Below are 20774 nucleotides of genomic sequence, written 5' to 3'. Positions count from 1 at the left end.
GTTTTTGACATACAATAATAATAATAAAACTTTGGAGCAAATTTTGTTTATTAATTTAATGATTATACAGTGCTCAACATATAGGCTACACCCCTCACAAATCACTCTATTAAATTCATATTTTTAATAGGAAGCTATATAATATTATATTTGTGCATATACATTAGATTAGTCAGTACTGAAGCCAAATCTGGAGCTTATCTAAATAACTTATGATGACGGTCAAAAAACCGAGTACAGTCAAATGTATATGTTAGAGAAAAATATTAAATATAAGTTTAAAAAAGAGGAAAAATCAAGAGAAGCAAAAAAATAAAATGAAAAATTTAGTTGAAATTTTGTAAGTTGTACATTTTTCACAATATTTTGCTTGAATTTAATTGTATTATTTTTCAATTTTTAAATATGTTTGGTGACCAAAATATTTTTTTAATAAATATATCTGTTTAATAACTCTGTTTTGTTTAAATGCACCAACATACATTTCCTATATTCACTAAGAAATGGAGAAAAATATTCATTTTCAAAATGGGGTGTACTCTATTATGCACAAACAAAAGTGGTCCATTGATAAACCTAACATTTATTTGTTTAAAATTCATCTTACGCATTATTTTGAAAACCTAAAATACTTTAATAATTAAAAAAACTATAAGGATGTATGCAATTTTGGAATCAATTTCCTATACAAATTTATTGTAATTTATATGTTCCCTATATATTTTTTTTATTTATTTAATTTTTATTCTCTATTGATTTGTTCATTTGATGTAAAAAAAATTGAAGTACTGTCCCAGCAAGCATTTTTTGTTTTTAACAGATGCCTAATAGAAGTCTAAAGTTATCTTTAATAAAACAAGACTAAATTCAGGTTGTCACTGGAAATCTAATAGACATTTAAGAACAGCCCCAAAATAGACTCGTCAAATAGACAGATCCCAGCAAGCATTTTTTGTTTTTAAAAGATTTCTAATAGACATCTAAGCATAGTCATCTTGGCTAAAACAAGGCTAAATTCAGGCTTTCCGTGAGAATCAAATAGACGACTAAGAATAGGCCAAAACTAGACTAGTCATCAAATAAACAGAAATGAATGATTACACATATAAAGTCTGTCTAATCTTTCTTTTTGACGACTAGTCTAGTTTTGGGCTATTCTTAGTCGTCTATTAGATTTTCACTGACAGCCCAAGTTTAACCTTGTTTTAGTCAGGCTGTCTACGTTTAGTTGTCTATTAGATGTCTATCAAACACAAAATTGTTTGCTGGGGTATTCCTCAATTTTTTGTATGCTATTGTTCTTGTTATGAATAAAAACAAAAACAAATAAATTAATAAACATAAAAAAGAAACACCAAAATGATGTTACAAGTTCTTGGTTTTTGTTGAGCTATGTATATATATATATATATATATATATATATATATATATATATATATATATATATATATATATATATATATATATATATATATATATATATATATATATATATATATATATATATATATATATATAGTGACAATAAAACACAACTGAGACACAGGCATGTTACATAACATTTTTATTCTTGTCATCATTTGTGGATTTCAGGGCTGCTCAGTGGCCTCTTCCACAGGAAGTCCGATACGTCATCACATTTCAGCTTAAAAGCACCTTTCCACTCCAGAGTTTAAGTGATAATGCAAAAACAACAGCTGTCAATGAGTCCAAAGCACTTTGAGAGAGAACACTTTTTTTGTTGCTACTGCCGTTGGCACCAACAATACAAGCTTCAGAGAATGAGGTCACTAATAAGGTGTTGCTGATTCACTTTGATGATTGACTCAAGCATCCACACACTACATAATACATAACGGCGACTTTACAGTATACATTATCAACACAAACATGTTAACAAACGTAACTGTCACCACTTTTTAGGGAGGGTGGGTAAGGTTCATGTAAATATGAAAATGTTTTATAATTCAGTCATGTCTTTTAATGTTTTAACTTCTTTCTGACACAGAAAAACAGGTTTTAGGTTTATTGCATACACATCTATGGAAGCTTACAGTATTTCAGCCACAGAATAAAATTAAATTTAGTAATAGTGACTTTTATTTTGTAATATTGAGTTGATGACTGTGATACCAACAATTATGTAAATGAAATTAGTTCTGACAAGAAAGGTCTGTTTCATGGGGAGAACATGCAGACTTCACACAGAAATGCCAACTGGTCCAGTCGAGACTCGGACCAGCAACCTTCTTGCTGTGAGGTGACTGAAAACTGAAAGCTGAAAACTGAAAGGTAAACATGAAGAAACATCAGAATTATGAATAGAAGTAGATAAAAACTCATATTTGCAATAAAAATGGTCTAAAATATGAGAAAGCAGTAGTTTTTTTTGCCACTCTTTGACTGAAACAAGCTTGTCAAAGGGCCATTTCAACCAAAAACAAAGACCTTTTGTTAATTTAACAGCTAATCAAGATGAAGGTGACTTTTGTCTAAGGTTTGTGATGATTTCTAAGAAACCATGCATGAAGCCATCGATTTTTGTAGATGACACAGAATTTAACTGTATTTTACTGTAGGACAGTTTTGCGGAATGTGACTGTGTTTAAAGTTGCATTTTGAAAATTGTAGTGTATTTTACAGTAAAGATAAACATGCAATACTGTAAATACAGATGCAGCAAGAAAAATGTTGCTGTAAATGTAAAAACAGTATTTTACAGTAATTGATTTACAGTAAGTTACTGGCGAACTGCTGCACAGTGTGGTCCTTGCTGAGTCAATGGCTACAGCATGCATACAATGTAATGATAAAACATGTATGTAATCCTATATTCATTCATTCATTCAGTTGATTTAAATATTTGTTATACAATTGAAGGCAAAATTAATATTCCTCTTGTACTCTCAGAAAATAAATGAAACTATATTGTACTAAAGAACGTACAAACACTTGTCACTGTGGCAGTACCTTTTTATGGAACAGAATTGTACCTTAAGACAAAGAAACACATTTGTACCATTGCAGTTAAAGACATAATTTATACCATGGGAAACCAAAGAGTACCTTTGGTTTTTAAAACCTGCAGATGCAATATTGTACCTTCATTAAAGGTACAAATCGAATCCATGAAGGTGCAGCACAGTGACAAGACACTTTGTACCTTAACAGTGTCAAAAATGCTTACCAAATGTTTATTAAAAATACCTTAAATCTTTAGTTTACAATACCTATAGTATTTAGGTTGGTTTTACCAGTTTTTTTTGTATTATATAACTTAATTATTAATGTTTATGTTTATTTAAACATATGCTTTTACATAATGATTTATGTTTTAATGTGGAAATTATTAATAAAACCACTTTGCTTTTCCAGTCATATTTTTTTCATAGGTATTATGTAACTTTTATATGAGAACAATTGTGTATCTTCATTTCAATTGTACCATAAAAAGCACAGAACAGTATCATAAGAGGTCTTTTCTGTACAATATAAGGTAGAACTTATACAAATGTACAAAACGGCTCCTTAATTAAATTTTATTTCTTTTTCAAATATTTCCCAAGTGCTGTTTAATGGAGAGTTTTTTTTCACACATTTACATGTTAAACTTGAATAAGTAATTTCTAATAACTAACTTCTTTTGTCTTTGGCATGATGACAGTGCATAATTCATTTATTCGTTTGTTTTCTTTTCGGCTTAGTCCCTTTATTAGTCTGGAGTTGCCACAGCGCAATGAACCACTAACTTATCCAGCATTTCCAGCCGCATCCCATCACTGAGAAACAGTGTACAATATTATATGAAATACTAGTATTCAGCTTAAAGTGCAACTTAAAGACTTACAGTAACTAGGTTAATTAGACTACTGATTGGCAAACAGTGGTTTGTTCTTCAGAGGGCTAATATTATTAAACCAAAAAGTATTTTTTAAATAATAAAAAAATCATTTCATTCCAGTCAAACTAAAGAAATAGGATTTTCTCCAGAAGAAAAAAATATTACAGGAAATACTGTGAAAATATCCTTGCTTTAATAAGTGAAAGATTTCACTAAAAAGTTGCCTTCAATTGTATATATGTTGCTTTCTTAGTTTTTATTTGACTCTTTTATTTGATTTCTGAATGTTTCATTAATTTTCCTTAGTCTTAGTCCCTTATTTTTCTGTGGTCGCCACAGTGGAATGAACCACCAACTATTCCAGTATATTTTTTTAACAGTGGATGCCCATCCAGCCGCACTCTCACATTCACACATATACACTATGGCCAATTTAGTTTATTCAATTCACCTATAGCGCATGTCTTTGGACTGTGGGGAAAACTGGAGCACCCGAAGGAAACCCACGCCAACATGGGGAGAACATGCAAACTCCACACAGAAATGCCAACTAGCAAACCACTGAGCTACATTTCAACAACAACAAAAAATCTTTAATATTCTACTAATGAAAAAAGTCACCTGTATCTTAGTTGGCCTGAGGATGATCACACTTGAGTGAACTTTAAAATCTCATTTAAAACAAGCAAAAGTTCAGATTTAACAAAAACAATGAGATTAATTATAAGAAAACCTCTGAATTAACTTTATACTGTGGCTAAAATAAGCTTCCATACAAGCCAGTGCTGACTTCTCACCTGCACTGCAAAAAAAATAAGCGCAAATTAGCAGCTTTCCGTATTTTGTGATACAGGTTTTTACTGTTTATTGTTTATTTATGCTTTTAAATTGCATTATAAGACCTTGATCTTTTTTTAAAAAAAAAAAAGAAAAAGTGACTCATATGAACATTTTTAATAGTTTAAAGTGATATATTGTATGGGTATTGTATATTACACTACAAAAACCTTGTAATAAACTGAAAGAACCTTTCCTGTTATTTGAATTCTGACTAATTGTCTCTCTATATTATTTATTAAACATTATATTATGTCAAACTACTAAAATGTCAATAAAAGTCACTTTGTTTAGGCTCCAGAGTAACATTAAAACATTAACATTAAAAGTCCACAGAGCAGAAATCAACATCCCATAATGCAATTCACAACCATAAATAAATAATTAAACACCTGAGAATCACAAAATACGGAAGCTCTTAACTAACAGATACTTCATTAGACACATCTCTTCTGCGCTACCAGTGCAGGATATCTCTAATGTGACCCCACAGTCTTGTAATCCACAGATTGACACCCATATCGCTGAGATACTGCAGTTCTGGGGTCAGCATCTTCCTGCAGAGCCTTCGGTGGGCTTTATCGATATTCTTCTTCAGATTGTAACCCATAATGGACCTCTCCCCAATAGGCTGCCACGGCTGCATGGACGTCTCCAAGATGCTTCCTGCATCAACAGCCTGGCCTCCTTCAATACATACAGCAGCCATTTCTGCATTTCTGCGCCGAAGCTCTGCAACATCTCTAATCATTCGCTGCCGGCCGTAAGCGTCCACCTTTCTCCAGAAGGTGTCGTTAAAATACTGGTAAAGCTTCCAGTCGATGGCGTTCCACTGGAGGGCCTTGGATCTAAGCTCTGGGGTGAGCTTAGAAATAGTCGAATCCTTCCTAGCATTGAGTTTAAAAAAAAGCAAATCCTCCATCTCCCAGCAGAGGGCGTCCTTCAGCAAAATAAGCGACTCTTCAAAATACTCCACAAGCATCACCAGCTGGAAGCGTTTGGAGATCTCCTGGATGGCCTGGTCTACTCTTGGGTCGTCAGGATTTAGGTTGTTATCCTGGCCGAAGTCAAAGAAAAGCAGGTTTTTGAGATAGAAGGAATTGAATCCTTCAGGGTCATAATAAAGGTTTGGATCGGATAGGAATTCTCTGAGTTTGTCCTCCCCGGAAATCTTCCACGTTAGGGGTACGACACGTCCAAAATAGTGGAAGGAGGACTCGGCCAGATCAGCGGGATCCCGGAGGATTGTGATGTAGGAGGCATCGGCTGGAAGCACCCTGGCCACCTCGGCAGCATTGAAGCGCATGTGGTTACAGATGATGTTGAAGCACATTCCAGGCCGGTAGTCTTTGACCTGTGAGCGGTGGAACGAAGAGGGGTAGAAGAAGTCATTGCGGCTGTTGGGGAAGGCGAACTTGAGGTGGTGCTTCTCACCGAAGCGAAAGAGGATGTTGAGGAAAGTGCTGCTGGCTGTTTTGTGGGTTTTCATGAACACAATGTCCACTTTCGGAGTGCAGATAGGCTGCCCTGAGGGATGATGGGAGCTGTTTGGGATGGAGTGGGCAGCAGAAGGGCGATGGGCACATGAGTAAGGCACTGGCACTCTGTGGATAAAAATCAATCAAATGTTTAGTTTCAAATACATTTCATGGTTTCATTAATTTTACTTCAGCTCAGTCCCCTATTTATCAGGGGTCGCCACAGCGGAATGAACCACCAACTATTATAGCACATTCAAAAAAGGATCTGAGAAACAACTTATTTGTGTGTTGTTTCAATAAAGCAACCATTCATTTGTGTTGTGTTTTATTTTAATTTTTTAATATTCATTTATTCTTAATTGTATTAATCATATGTTCAGTAGTCATTTATATAATTATCATTATATCATTTTCTTGATCATTAGATAATGATTTGATTATTATTATTGATTATTATTCGCCATTTGATTATGTTTTTTATATTTTAATATTAATATTTTCCTATAATTAGTGCTTTATTATTAGTAAAAATTTTCCATATCATTATCATCTTTTAAATCTGTGGATAAGCGATAAGTGAAATGTCTCCATTTCAAAGCCTGTATTGTCTCTGGGCAATGTTGTGAAGGAGTAATTTTTCATTGCTGTTGCTTGTGGTATAATAACACTTGTTAGATGTATCCCTCTGGCTTTCTCAGTCAACTCCTATATTGATAGGAAACTGTTAATTCAGTTGAATACTGGTTAACAGGTTTGGGTATTGGAAACTCTGCTGATTTCTTGTCCATACACCTGGAGAAACTGATATTTCCTGACAAGAACTGGTGTCCGGGGCTAGATATTATTTATCTGGCGTGGAGATGGTGATCTAACAGTCTGCTTTATGCTCTTGCAGCCACAACCCAGCAATGGGAAACATCAATATACTCTCACATTAACACACAAACACCACGACCAGTTTAGTTTATTCAGTTCACCTATAGTGCATATCTTTGGACTGTGGGGCAAACCGGAGGAAACCCATGGCAACACGGAGAGAACATGCAAACTCCACACAGAACTGCCAACTGACCCATTCTGGACTTGAACCAGCGATCTTAAACAGCATTTATTCATCATAGTAGTCTACTACTAATGCAACCTTACTGTAAAGAGTTACCCATTTCATCATTAGAATATGTTGTTCTCATATTCATGTTTTACTCCAGAATTGTAAGACAAATTAAAGGAATAGTTCACCCAAAATGAAAATGACCTCATCATACTTTCCCTCATGTGGTTTTAAACCTTCTGTTGAACCATAATGAAGATATTTTGAAGAATGATGGTTGCTGGCACTCACTGACTTCCATACTACTAAAACAATGGATGTCAATGGTTGCTAACAACTATCATTCTTTAAAATATCTTCTTCATTGTTCAATAGAATAAAGAAACTCATAAAGGTTTTGAAGAGCGAGTAAATAACGTTGTTCTGTTTAAGAGGGAAAGGAAACCATATTACAAAATATTAAATGAAGAAAACAAAAAACTAATCTAAAATGCTTGTCTTTGTGATGTCACTGTCTTGATACTACTCTGTAATTAGTAGGATATATATTTTTTAAATTACTTCTTTTGTGCAAGGATACATTAAAACTCATAGTAAAGACAATTACATTAAAATGTTCATTCATTCATTCATTCATTCATTCATTCATTCATTCATTCATTCATTTTCTTTTCAACTTAGTCCCTTTATTAATCCGGGGTCACCACAGCAGAATGAACCGCCAAATTATCCAGCACATGTTTTACGCAGTGGCTGCCCTTTCCGCTGCAACCCATCATTGGGAAACATCCATACACACTCATTTACACTCATACACTACGGACAATTTAGCCTACCCAATTCACCTGTACCCAATGTCTTCGGACAGAGGAGGACACCAAAGCACCTGGAGGAAACCCGCAAACTCCACACAGAAACGCCAACTCACCCAGCCGAGGCTCGAACCAGCGAACTTCTTGCTGTGAGGTGACAGCACTATACTGCTCCACTGCGTCACCCATTAAAATGTTAGATATATTTCAAATACTTGATTTCAAGTTTTCTATTATTATCATTAAAAAAACTGTGATTTTATTACAAATAATTTACAGAGCAACTGTTTTTTTGATTTTGTAATGATAATATTTTTTAAAGCCAATCTGCATATTAGGCTAGATTTTATTTGTCATGTGACACTAAAGACTGGAGTGAAGATGCTGAAATTAAAGTTTGGCATCACAGGAATGAATGAATGAATGAATGAATGAATGAATGAATGAATGAATGAACGAATGACATAATAAACATAATAATGCATTTTAACATATTATTATATTTTCATCTATTTTATAAAATTACAGTTTATCTGTTTAAATAATTTAATAATAATATAAATATATAAATATTTAAGTTAAGCAAAACTGCCTGAAAATGTTACATTTTTATCCATTATAACTAATATCAAATGAAAATTAATGTCATAAGAGAATTAGCCAAGAATTTAGGGATAAACAATTTTTGCTGTCATGACACTATTATTCAAAACAGACTTTTTTTGAGAATATTTATTTATAATTCACAAAAATAAATAGAGCTCTAATCCTACTTGAACCTAAAGGGATGGTTAATCCAAAACTAGACATTCTGTCATCCCTTACTCATCCTTCATGTTGGAAACCGGTAACCATTGACTTACATATCTGTTTTTGTTTAATCTACTGGATGTCAATGGTTGCGGTTTCTAACGTTCTTCAAAATATCTTCTTTTTGTGTTCAACAGAATGAAAAATCTCATAAAGAGTATATAGTCAGTGAATTCACAATTTTGGGTGAACTATCCCTTTAAAAACATCATATTATTTCCCTTTTTGCTTGGCATTCCTTATTCTAAACACATGAAAAGACTCACTCTTGCAAGCCAAACTGGACCTCGGGGGCCGACAGGCAGTACAGAAGGATCATGCAGGTGGTCAGGAGTGCACCCAGGATCAGTCCCTTACAGATGGACCTCCACTGCCGGACTGGCTTTCCAACCATCATTGCTACCTGGTTGGACTCTGGAAAAAATCCCTGAAACACAGACAAAGACTCTTCAGTAATAATTTAAAGCTACTTTAATTAATTATCTGTTAGCCTGAGGTCCACAGCTGTGTCTCTAAAGGCTTCTTTACGTAAATACAGTGTAAATGCGCTGTGCTATGTGCTGTGCTTACGCATGCAGAGTCCTCTAGTGCTACTATAGCATCTGATTGTCGAAGCATTTCTAGTGTCACCATTTCCTCAAGTGCCCAATTATTTAGGTACACCGCTGATCGCTCAATTGCTCGTCTCCCATGAGTTAAAAAAAAAAACATGCAATCTGCCACTGCTTAACTTGTGCTTAGAACAGGACTTTACGGGAAATTCAGCAACACGAGATTCAAGAATATTTTAATCTTAGATGATGTGGCAGGTGCTGGAAATAGGAACTTATTTATTTTATTATTACTGTTGTCTCTTTTACTTTTCACTAGACACTTGTATTTTTGTATTGCTGAGTGATATATTAACCAAACTTCTCTGAGTTTGATACGCTTTGCATACTAATGAAGCATTTTTGCAGAAGTAGAGGTTTTCTGCCACTGGCTGAAAAGATAGAGTGTTATCAAAATCTGAAAATAACTATAGCTTTTCATTTGACTTTCCTTTTGAAGCAAAGATGTGCTGAAACTGAACACTGAATATTTGCAGTTGAGAAGTCTTATGCTTTTAATGTTGTGCAGAGAAGTTGGAAAAAAGAGGAAGTATGTTTGGGTGCGGGCACCAGAGAACTGAAGAATGATTGACAAGTGACGAATTACACAAACATGAAATGCCACAGTCATTCACAAAATGCCACAGTCACATCATCCTGCAGCCCAAGACCGGTAACTCGCTGAAGCTAAGCAGGGCTGAGCTCAGTGCCTGGATGGGAGACATGGGCTGCTGTTTAAAGTAGTGTTAGTGAGGCCAGCAAGGGGTGCTCAACCTGCGGTCTGCGTGAGTCCTAATACCACAGTATGTGAAGGTGACACTATACTGTCCGTGAGCTCCATCTTTCATCCTGACTCTCTGTGCTCATTGAAAATCCCATGGCATTTCTTGTAAAGTATGGATGTAACCCAGGTGTCCTGGCCGAATTCCCTCCATTGGCCCTTACCCATCATGGCCTCTCAATCATCCCCATCCACTGAATTGGCTCTGTCACTGTCTCTTTACTCCAATAGCTGGTGAGTGGTGATGGCACTGGCGCCGTTGTCCTGTGGCTGCCATCGCATCATCCAAGTGAAAGCGTTTTGGGTGTATGGCCATACACGATAAATGCACTATATAAATACACATTACTCTCAAAACATTGGAGATGATAGTGGACTTTAGGAGAAACCCTCCTGCACTCCCCCCGTTCACCATCATGAACAGCACTGTGGCTGCAGTAAAGTCATTCAGGTTCCTGCCACAGGAGCTGCTCGTACAGTTCTACTCAGCTGTCATCCAATCCTGCAATCCCAATCCTGCATCTGCATTTCAATCACCATCTGGTTCGGCTCAGCTGCCAAAACCGACCTCAGTAGACTACAGCGAATAGTCCGGACTGCTGAACGAATCACTGGCACTGCCCTTCCTACACTTCAATAACAGTACTCTTCCAGGGTGAGTAAAAGGGCTAGCAAAATCACTCTGGATGCCTCGCACCCAGCACACTACCTGTTCGAACTGTTACCGTCTGGTCGGCGCTACAGAGCACCAAGCACAAAAACAGCCAGACGCAGGAAAAATGTCTTTCCCCAGGCCATCTACCTCATGAACAGTTAAATATTCCCCTACTGTGCAAAAAAAATGTGCAATACTGTCTTATACGTACTTGTACAAAGCACCTTATAACAATTTACAATGCAATACTTTCTCATATGCATTTGTACACAGCACCTAACCTGTATATTATATATATTTATATATTTATTAACTGATTCTGATTACTTACGAAACTCTACCTTTTTATATCAGCTGTGTACAAAAGCTGGAGTCAGGGAAATGTAAATTTGTTGTGCACCTCCTGAATGTAATTCTTGCATTGCATTGGGGATAACCAGAATTCTGTTCATCGAATAATGCATTTGTATCTAGTTTTGGGCTATTCTTAGATGTCTAGTAAATTTTCACAGATAGCCCAAATTTAGGCTTGTTTTAGCCAAGAGGACTATGCTTGGACATCTATTAGACATCTTTAAAAAAAAAAAAAAAAAAAAATGCTTGCTATTATAATTAAACAAACTATCATAAAAAAAAAATAAAATGAAATAAAATAAAATAAAATGAAATGAAATGAAATAAAATAAAATAAAATAAAATAAAATAAAATAAAATAAAATTAAATTAAATTAAATTAAATTAAATTAAATTAAATTAAATTAAATTAAATAAAGTTAATATTCTGATCTGCAGATAATTGCTGCAGGTCATGAGGGACAACTTTTTCATCGAATGAATTATGCACACAGACGAAAAGTGACACTGTTCCCACAGACCAGGATCAGGTATCTGCTGTCCCGGGTCGTAGTTACAAAAGTTCTTACTTTTCCATGAAAGAAAGTTAGGAGCACAGACTGTGCCAGCCATACGATATGCTGCTGATCTCTGACAGATAGATGGAGGGGGTGGTCTTCCAGACAAAGATAGTTGTAGAAAGGTAATGAGGATATTTATAGTCACTTGGGATCCTTTGATTGGAGGAACGTATTTAGCTAATGTAGGCCAGCTAGGTCAATCATGAGCATGTGCTTCTCTCAAAATTAGTTTATTATTAAACTTCACTTAAACTTAATTGTGGCATTTTAGTGACCATCGCTTTAAATTCAAATGAGATTGTGCTCTTTTCAAAAAAGGGAGGGGCTCCAGATCGCTGTGTGTCAGCATAGTAGCAGATTCAAAACAGTACTGACATTATCTGTGTAAAAAAAACTGAAAATGTGAAAAGAAGTGCCTCAGAAGAAAGGTGTCTGTGACTACAGTGGTCATTTGTGCATGTAAAACTCCACATTTGCAGATTTGGCAAGACAATGGTTATGTCTAGATCTCAGAGCACCTCAACCTCAGCAGAAACCCTGCAGGTAGGAACACACTGAGCACCTCAACCTCAGCAGAAACCCTGCAGGTAGGAACACACTGAGCACCTCAACCTCAGCAGAAACCCTGCAGGTAGGTACACACTCCTTTGAGCGTGTTTCCAACCAACTTCAAATATATAGGATCTCAGCAACGAAACTAGGGAAGAAATAAAGGAAAGGTTGAAGGCGGGAAACAAAGCATCCCAGCAGGCACACAACACCATAAGACGTTAATATTAGGTTGGAGGTTCATTCCACTGTGGCGACCACTGATAAATAAGGGACTAAGCCTAAGAAAAATGAATGAATTTTTACTACAAAACAAATGCACCAAACATTCCAGCAAACAAAGATGTCTAACAGACGTCTAATAGACATCTAAACATAGACAGCTTGGCTAAAACAAGGCTAAACTTGGTCTGTCAGTGAAAATCTAATAGACATTTAAAAATAGCCCAAAACTAGACTAGTCATCAAATAGACAGATTAGACAGACATTGTATGACGTCCATTAGACATCTATTAGACATCTTTTAATAACAAAAAATGTTTGCTGGGATCCGTCTATTTGACGACAAGTCTAGTTTTGGGCTATGTCTATTAGATTTTCACTGACAGCCTGAACTTAGCCTTGTTTTAACCAAGATGGTTATGTTTAGATGTCTATTAGACATATATTAGACTTTTTTTTTTAAACAAAAAAATGCTTGATGGGATCTGTTTTTTTGACGACTAGTCTAGTTTTGGGTTATTTTTAGACGTCTATCATATTTTTACTGACAGCCCAATTTAAGCATCGTTTTAGCAAAGACGACTTTGTTTAGACATCTATTGGACATCTTTTACAAACAAAAAATGCTTGTTGGGATCTGCCTTTTTGATGATTAGTCTAGTTTTGGGCTATTCTTAGACATCTATTCGATTTCCACAGACAGCTCAAATTTGTTTTAGCCAAGACAACTATGTTTAGACGTCTATTAGACATCTATGAGACATCTTTTCATAACAAAAACATGTTTGCTGGGATCTGTCTATTTGACGACTAGTCTAGTTTTGGGCTAATCTTCAGATGTCTATTCGATTTTCACTGACAGCCCAAGTTTAGCCTTGTTTTAGCCAAGACGACTATGTTTAGACATCTATTAGACATTTTTTGAAAACAAAAAATATGCGTGCTGGGATCTGCCTTTTTGACAACTAGTCTAGTTTTGGGCCATTTTTAAATGTCTATTAGATTTTTACAGACAGACCAAATTAAGCCTTGTTTTAGCCAAGACAACTATGTTTTGATGTCTATTAGACATCTTTTAAAAACAAAAAATGCTTGCTGGGATCTGTCTATTTAACAACAAGTCTAGTTTTGGGCTAATCTTAAATGTCGATTAGATTTTCACTGACAGCCTGAACTTAGCCTTGTTTTAACCAAGATGGCTATGTTTAGATGTCTATTAGACATATATTAGACTTTTTTTTTAAAACAAAAAATGCTTGCTGGGGTTTATCTTTTTGATGACTAGTCTAGTTTTGGGCTATTTTTAGAAATCCATTAGATTTTCACTGACAGCCCAAATTTAACCTTGTTTTAGCCAAGACGACTCTGTTTAGACATTTATTAGACATCTTTTAATAACAAAAAATGCTTGATGGAATCTGTCTATTTGACGACTAGTCTAATTTTGGGCTAGATGTCTATTTGATTTTCAAAAAACAAAAAATGCTTGCTGGGATGTATCAAAAATTGCATAAACACCCAATTAAACAAACGAACATAAAATAAAATAAAAGAAATAAAGTTAATATTCTGATCTGGAGATAATTGCTGCAGGTCATGAGGGACAACTTTTCCATCGAATGAATTATGCACACAGACGAAAAGTGACACTGTTCCCACAGACCAGGATCAGGTATCTGCTGTCCCGGGTCGTAGTTACAAAAGTTCTTACTTTTCCATGAAAGAAAGTTAGAAGCACAGACTGTGCCAGCCATACGATATGCTGCTGATCTCTGATAGATAGATGGAAAGAGTGCAGGAACAAAGCTGCGAGTAGAAATCCAAAAAGGGCAGAAGAAGTCTGAAGGAAGCCATTGTTCTTATTTGCAGCAATTTCCAAGCCTGCATTTTTCAAAGTCATCCTTTGTTGACAGCAAAAACACTAACAACATCATCATTGTTATGTTGATGGTCATGCATAAAAAGGATTTTACTCGGCCACAAAGAAATGCTACAGCAGCTGCAGCTCCAATTTAAGATTCAATATGATAATGGATCTTTCGATTCATCAAACACCATGTTCATTTATTTATTGGACATTTAAAATACAGTTGAAGTCAGATTTATTAGTCCCCCTAAATATTTTTAACCCATTTTTTCTATCTTTGCCATGATGACAGTACATGATATTTGACTAGCTATTTTTCAAGATATTATTATTCAACTTAAAGTGATATTTAAAAGCTTAACTAGGTAAATTAGGCAAGTTCTGGTATTTAGGCTAGTCGTTGTATAATGATGGTTTGCTTTGTGGACAATCGAAAACAAATATTGCTTAAGGGAGCTAAAAATATTGACCTTAAATTGGTTTTTAATTGAGAAACTGCTTTTATTCTAGCCGAAATAAAGAAAAAAAGAACTTAATCCAGATGAAAAAATATTATAGGAATTACTGTGAAAAATTCCTTGCTCTGTTAATCATCATTTGGGAAATATTAAAAAAAAGAAGAGCTAATAATTTTGAGTTCAGCTGTATAGCAGTGTATTGTATAAAAGTCTTGTGGGCGTTGAATGGGTATGACAAAGAATGTCATATGATATCTCTGATGTGCTGTGGGCATATTCGTAACAAATAGGAAGCCACCGTAATGAAGTTTGATGAGATTCGAGCAGAATAAAGGCTCCTTTTATATCAACACAAGAAAGTGGTCAGAATGAGAAGGCTGATTAGAAAGGAGAATTTAGGAAAAAAACAAGATAGTGTTTCCATAGGTTGGACATTATGAAGCTTTACATAAGAGTGTTATTCGGGGAAACAAAATTCCAAGCAAATAATTTCTTTAATATTCGTATTTTTTTAAATATTCATGATAATAAAATGGGATGGCACGGTGGCTCAGTGGTTAGCGCTGTGGCCTCACAGCAAAAATGTCACTGGGTCGAGTCCCGGATGTGCCAGTTGGCATTTCTGTTTGGAGTTTTATTAGGTTAACAAAAAATGGCTGTAGTGTATGTGGATGTTTCCCAGTACTGGATTGTGGCTAGAAGGGTATCCGCAGCGTAAAACAAATCATCACCTTGAAATTATAAGGTTCTATTTGCGTTCTGAATGATTTTGAGATATTGAGCTTGAAAGTTTTTGGTATGTGTGTAACATTTGTTTTTTTAAATAAAAAGTCTTAAAATGTAAACAACTTATAAAAAAAACATCCTATAATGTAAATAAGTTGTCAATTAATAAAAATATGTCAATAACTAAATTTTGACAAAAATGTCAGATAGAACCTTATAATTCTAAGATGACGATATGCTGGAATAGTTAGCGATTCATTCCGCGGTGGCGAGCTCTGATAAATAAAGGACTAAGCCAGAGGATGAATAAATGAATAATAATAATTTATAAAAATGTACTTTTTAATTGGTCTATTCTTCTTCATCTAATTAAAATAAAATGAAGACGATGTTAAAATTTTTTAAACTTTTTAAAAACTTTTTTGCAAAGTTATTTAAATATTAATGAAATGTAAAAAAAATTGTGCGTAAAAATGTACATAAAAATCATATTTGTACAAAATACTAAGTTTTTACAAAAAAAATTGCAGAATTTGATAAGTATTTTTAGTAAAACTCCAACCATTCATTCATTAATGTTCTTGTTGGCTTAGTCCCTTTATTAATCGGGGGTCGCCACAGCGGAATTAACCGCCAACTTATCCAGCAAGTTTTTTGAAAACATCCACACACACATTCACATACACACACTACGGACAATTTAGCCTACCCAATTCATCTGTATCGCATGTATTCATTCATTCATTCATTCATTTTCCTTCAGCTCTATTTAAAAGGTTGCCAGAGCGGAATGAACCACCAACTTATCCATCATATGTTTTACACAGCGGATGCCCTTCCAGCTGCAACCCAGTTCAGAAAAACATCCATACACACTCATTGACACACATACACTATGGCCAATTTAGTTTATTTAATTCACCTATAGTGCATGACTTTGAACTTGTTAGGTTCCGGAGCACCCGGGGGAAACCCACGCCAACACGGGGAGAACATGCAAACTCCACACAGATATCCGAACTGGTCCAGCCGGGAGTCGAACCAGCGACCTTCTTGCTGTGAGGCAACAACGCTAACCAATGAGCCACCGTGTCGCCGCTCATTGAGTAACAATGCTGTAAATGTACACTTTAACATAGTATATTGAACAAGACTATACTTACTACACGATTTTTTTTATGTGAATAATTTGAGCAGTGAGTGATGGTACTGCATACTTGTTTAAAAATGCTGATCGTTTTGAACTGTAAATCTACAGTGCTCAGCATAATTGAGTACAGCTCATTTTAAAAATGAATATTTTTCTCCATTTCTCAGTGAATATAGGAAATGTATTTTGATGCATTTTAACAGAACAGATTTATTAAACAGATATATTTATTAAAATAATATTTTAGTCAAAAAACAGATTTAGAAATTGAAAGATAATACAATAAAATTCTTTTGCTTTTCTTGATTTTTCCTCTTTTTTAAACTTGTATTTAATATTTTTCTCTAACATATAAATTTGACTGTACTGGTTTTGGGTGTTATTATAAGTTATTTAGATAAGCTCCAGATTTGGCTTCAGTACTGACTGATCTAATGTATATGCACAAATATAATATTGTATAGCTTCCTATTAAAATATGAATTTAAAAGAGAGATTTGTGAGGGGTGTACTTGTATATGCTGAGCACTGTATAATATAATTGACATCTGGGATTAAATATAAAGCACTGGTTTGTTACATTGCATCTACATGCCAGCTAATTCTCATTAGATTATAAGTGGACTGTTAGGGTTGGGGTTAGTGTTAGTGTAAGCTGACATGTACGTGCAAAGTTTCTTATAGTCAGTTAAATGTCTTTTAAAGGAGCAGCATCAACAGGTATTAGACAGTTTACTAATACTCAACTGGACCATCAATTAAAGTGTTATCTAATATTAAAGCAAAAACTAAAATACTGCCTATTTGCCCTTAAGAGTTAAAAGTACTGTATTCATGACTTATTCAAACAATACAAATATATATTCCCCAAGTATAATTTACAATGAAAACTATAAAGCTTGAGTATAATAGTGATGCAACAACATTGTATTACAGAAAATGCTATTAAGTTATTTACAGTGTTCAAACCATGCAGTGGTATTACAAAAATACGTTTTTTAAACACATTTAGGAAAAATGTTAAGTTTTAAAACTAATTTCCTCTGTCTTTACCATGATGACATATATAATACCTATTTATTTTGCAAGATACTACTATTCAGTCTAATTTAAAGGTAGCTATAGGTTAATTATTGATTAACTAGACAAGACAACAGTGCTTTGTTCTGCCAATGAAAAAAATATATCTTTAGGTGGGCTATTAATATTGACTTTAATAAAAAAACTTTATAAAAATTCACATTCCAATAAATGTTCCTAATTCTGCACCTGAAAGGGCATCCGCTGTGTTAAACAGATAAGTAGGCGATTCATTCCACGGTGGTGGCCGTGATAAATAAAATGACTAAAGAAAATGAATGAATGAATATTTAAAACAATGTTTCTCAATGTTCCTGTTTGTAAATGTCACAGGAGGGCTAATAATAATTATGCCATCAAGTAGGTATATTCCCCCAATATAATGTACATGGAAGATTAAATACACTGTCAAAAATATATGACAAAAAATCATAACTACAAATATTTTAAGTTACTTTAACTTGCTTAATAAGTTAATCAGGTTTTAATTACATTTTTAAGTTATGCTTAACTTAATATATTTAATCAGTTTGATTAATATGAGTTGACATGACTAGTAAAAGTTAATTAGATTTAACTAACCTAGATTTAACCTTTACCCTGTATAATATCATGAATACAACACAGATGCAACAACAAATTAAATTAATGAACTATTTTTGTACAGTTAAACGTACTAAAGGCTTAATCAAACAATGCAATAACACAACGCTGTATATAAGCTACACTTTGTTCAAACTACTTATTTAAAATGAGCAGAAACAACACATTTCTTAAGTTTTTTTTTTTTGCACCAACTTAATTGTCCCATGTCAAATTCACTTAAATTTGTAAAAATAAATAAGTTAAATTAATTCTTTCACTGTAAAAAATAATTATATGATCAATCAGTCATGACAGCATATGTTTTATGTCATTGTAACTTGTTAAACTAAGTTAATCATGATCTAACTTAAAGTTACACAAGCTGTTTAACGTCAGTTTACGTAATGTAAGTTCAATGGACTTATAAGTTTAATTTGATTCAGCTTAAAAATGTAAGGCAACCAGGATTCTTTTACAGTGTTCATGTTTTCCCAACACAAATCGATCGCGTGGAACCCAGCATTTTACATGCATGTGTATTGTCAATTTGATCGCTAGATTAAATATAAAGTTTCAGCATGATAACTCACCAAATCATGGAGATGTCCCGGTCACAGCTTGACTGGCAGAACAAAAGCAATGCCTCTGATGAGAAGAATCAGATTTGGTTAACAAAGATGCATTGAAAGACATCGATTCCTCCGCAGTTAACTGTCCCGTCATGCTATCCAAGGTTAACAGACCTGTATGCCTGTTATCTGGTGTGAAACCTCTGAGCGACTGCACACACACACACACACATACACCTGATGATTTTGAAGCCCCCGCCTCTCCTCTGTCTGTGTGTGCGTGTCTGTGTGTTGTAGAGCTGAGCTGGCTAAACCACATTCAGTGGAGATGACTGTGTGACGCAAGACGAGCGTCTGGAGACCTGCACTGCATGAGTGAATGAGCAGGGCTGAAAGAAGAAAGTGGGAGAGGAAGGGAGAGAGGGAGAGGGGGGGAGAGAGAGAGAGAGAGAGAGAGAGAGAGAGAGAGAGAGAGAGAGAGAGAGAGAGAAAGAGAGAGAGAGAGAGAGAACACTTTTTTGATACCGTTTTATCTTAAAATGTTGATTGTTAAATGTAGCATACACTCAATTCTAATTATATGTTATTGAAAAATTATTTTATTTATTCATTCATTTTCTTGTTGGCTTAGTCCCTTTATTAATCTGGGGTCGCCACAGCGCAATGAACCGCCAACTTATCCAGCAAGTTTTTACGCAGCGGATGCCCTTCCAGCCACAACCCATCTCTGGGAAATGAATACTTATTTATTTAGGCCTATTTATTTATTTAGCATTTAGTGCTATTTACTGTGTACTAGTTTTATTTAAAAATGCATATGCATTTTATTTTTAATGTAAACTTTAATAATGCTTTTGCAATAGGTTACATTTGTAACATTTCATTTGATATTAAAAATACCCCCAATAACAAAAGTACATTTTTACTTAAGCCATTTAGTTCTCCATCTTAGAGTAGTAAACCTGCAAAAACAACAAATAAATTATTCATTCATTTTTCGGCTTAGTACCTATATCAGTCTGGGGTCACCACAGCGGAACACACCGCCAGCTTATCCAGCAAACGTTCTACACAGCGGACGCCCTTCCAGTTGCAGCCCATCTCTGGGAAAATAAATTGACTACTAAATACACAAATAATTTAATTAATAAATCCACAAATTCCTGCATAAATAAAACAATCATACATAGGTAAATAAATCTCTGCATAATTAAAACAATAAATAAATAAATATACACAAGAATAAATAAGTAAATATATAGTTGAAAACTGAATTATTAGCCTACCTGAATTATCAGCCCCCTCATGTCATTTTTCCCCCAATTTCTGTTTAACAGTGAGAAGATTTTCTCAACACAACATAATAGTTTTAATAACTCAATTATAATAATTGATTTATCTTTGCCATGAAGACAGCAAACAATATTTGACTAGATATTTTTTAAGACACTTCTATACAACTTAAAGTCACATTTAAAGGCTTAACTAGGTTAATCTGGTTAATTAGGCAGGTTAGAGTAATTAGGCAAGGTATTGTACAATGGTTTGTTCTGTAGACAATTAAAATAATAATTTGCTTAAAGGGGCTAATAATTTTAACCTTAAATGGGTTTAAAAAAACGTGAAACTGCTTTTATTCCAGCCAAAATAAAACAAATGAGACTTTCTCTAGAAACTACTGTGAACATTTCCTTGATCTGTTAAACATAATTTGGGGGGAAAAAAATAATAAATTCAAATAAATAAATAAATAAATTAATTCAAAGGGCGGGGGGAGCAATTAATTTATATATT

General features: G+C 34.4%; 1 protein-coding gene across 4 annotated transcripts; it reads right to left on the bottom strand.

Moving 5' to 3' along the window:
- Positions 1 to 1548: 1548 nt before the first annotated feature.
- Positions 1549 to 19244, bottom strand: gal3st1a (galactose-3-O-sulfotransferase 1a). 4 transcript variants are annotated; one of them, XR_012406105.1, is made up of 5 exons: positions 19155 to 19212; positions 19002 to 19056; positions 9100 to 9260; positions 3560 to 6283; positions 1549 to 3340 (listed from the first exon to the last, which is right to left on the bottom strand). XR_012406105.1 is itself a non-coding variant. In XM_009301242.5 (4 exons), exons 3-4 carry the CDS (start codon positions 9228 to 9230, stop codon positions 5137 to 5139), a joined length of 1278 nt encoding a protein of 425 aa, XP_009299517.2. In that variant the 5' UTR covers positions 9231 to 9260; positions 19002 to 19056; positions 19155 to 19212; the 3' UTR covers positions 1549 to 5136.
- Between the last annotated feature and the right edge of the window lie 1530 nt (positions 19245 to 20774).

Source organism: Danio rerio, chromosome 5 (genome assembly GCF_049306965.1).
Source record: "Danio rerio strain Tuebingen ecotype United States chromosome 5, GRCz12tu, whole genome shotgun sequence".
Lineage (NCBI taxonomy): Eukaryota > Metazoa > Chordata > Actinopteri > Cypriniformes > Danionidae > Danio > Danio rerio.
The sequence above is the reverse complement of the archived record's forward strand: the minus strand, read 5'-3'. Positions and strand labels throughout refer to the sequence as shown.

Bases quoted from the DNA above. Each gene is read 5' to 3' on its own strand.
- gal3st1a (XM_009301242.5), bottom strand. From the start codon at position 9,230: ATGATGGTTGGAAAGCCAGTCCGGCAGTGGAGGTCCATCTGTAAGGGA. The intron at 6,284-9,099 runs GTGAGTCTTTTC...TTTTATCCACAG, and splicing joins GTCCAGTTTGGCTTGCAAGA to AGTGCCAGTGCCTTACTCAT.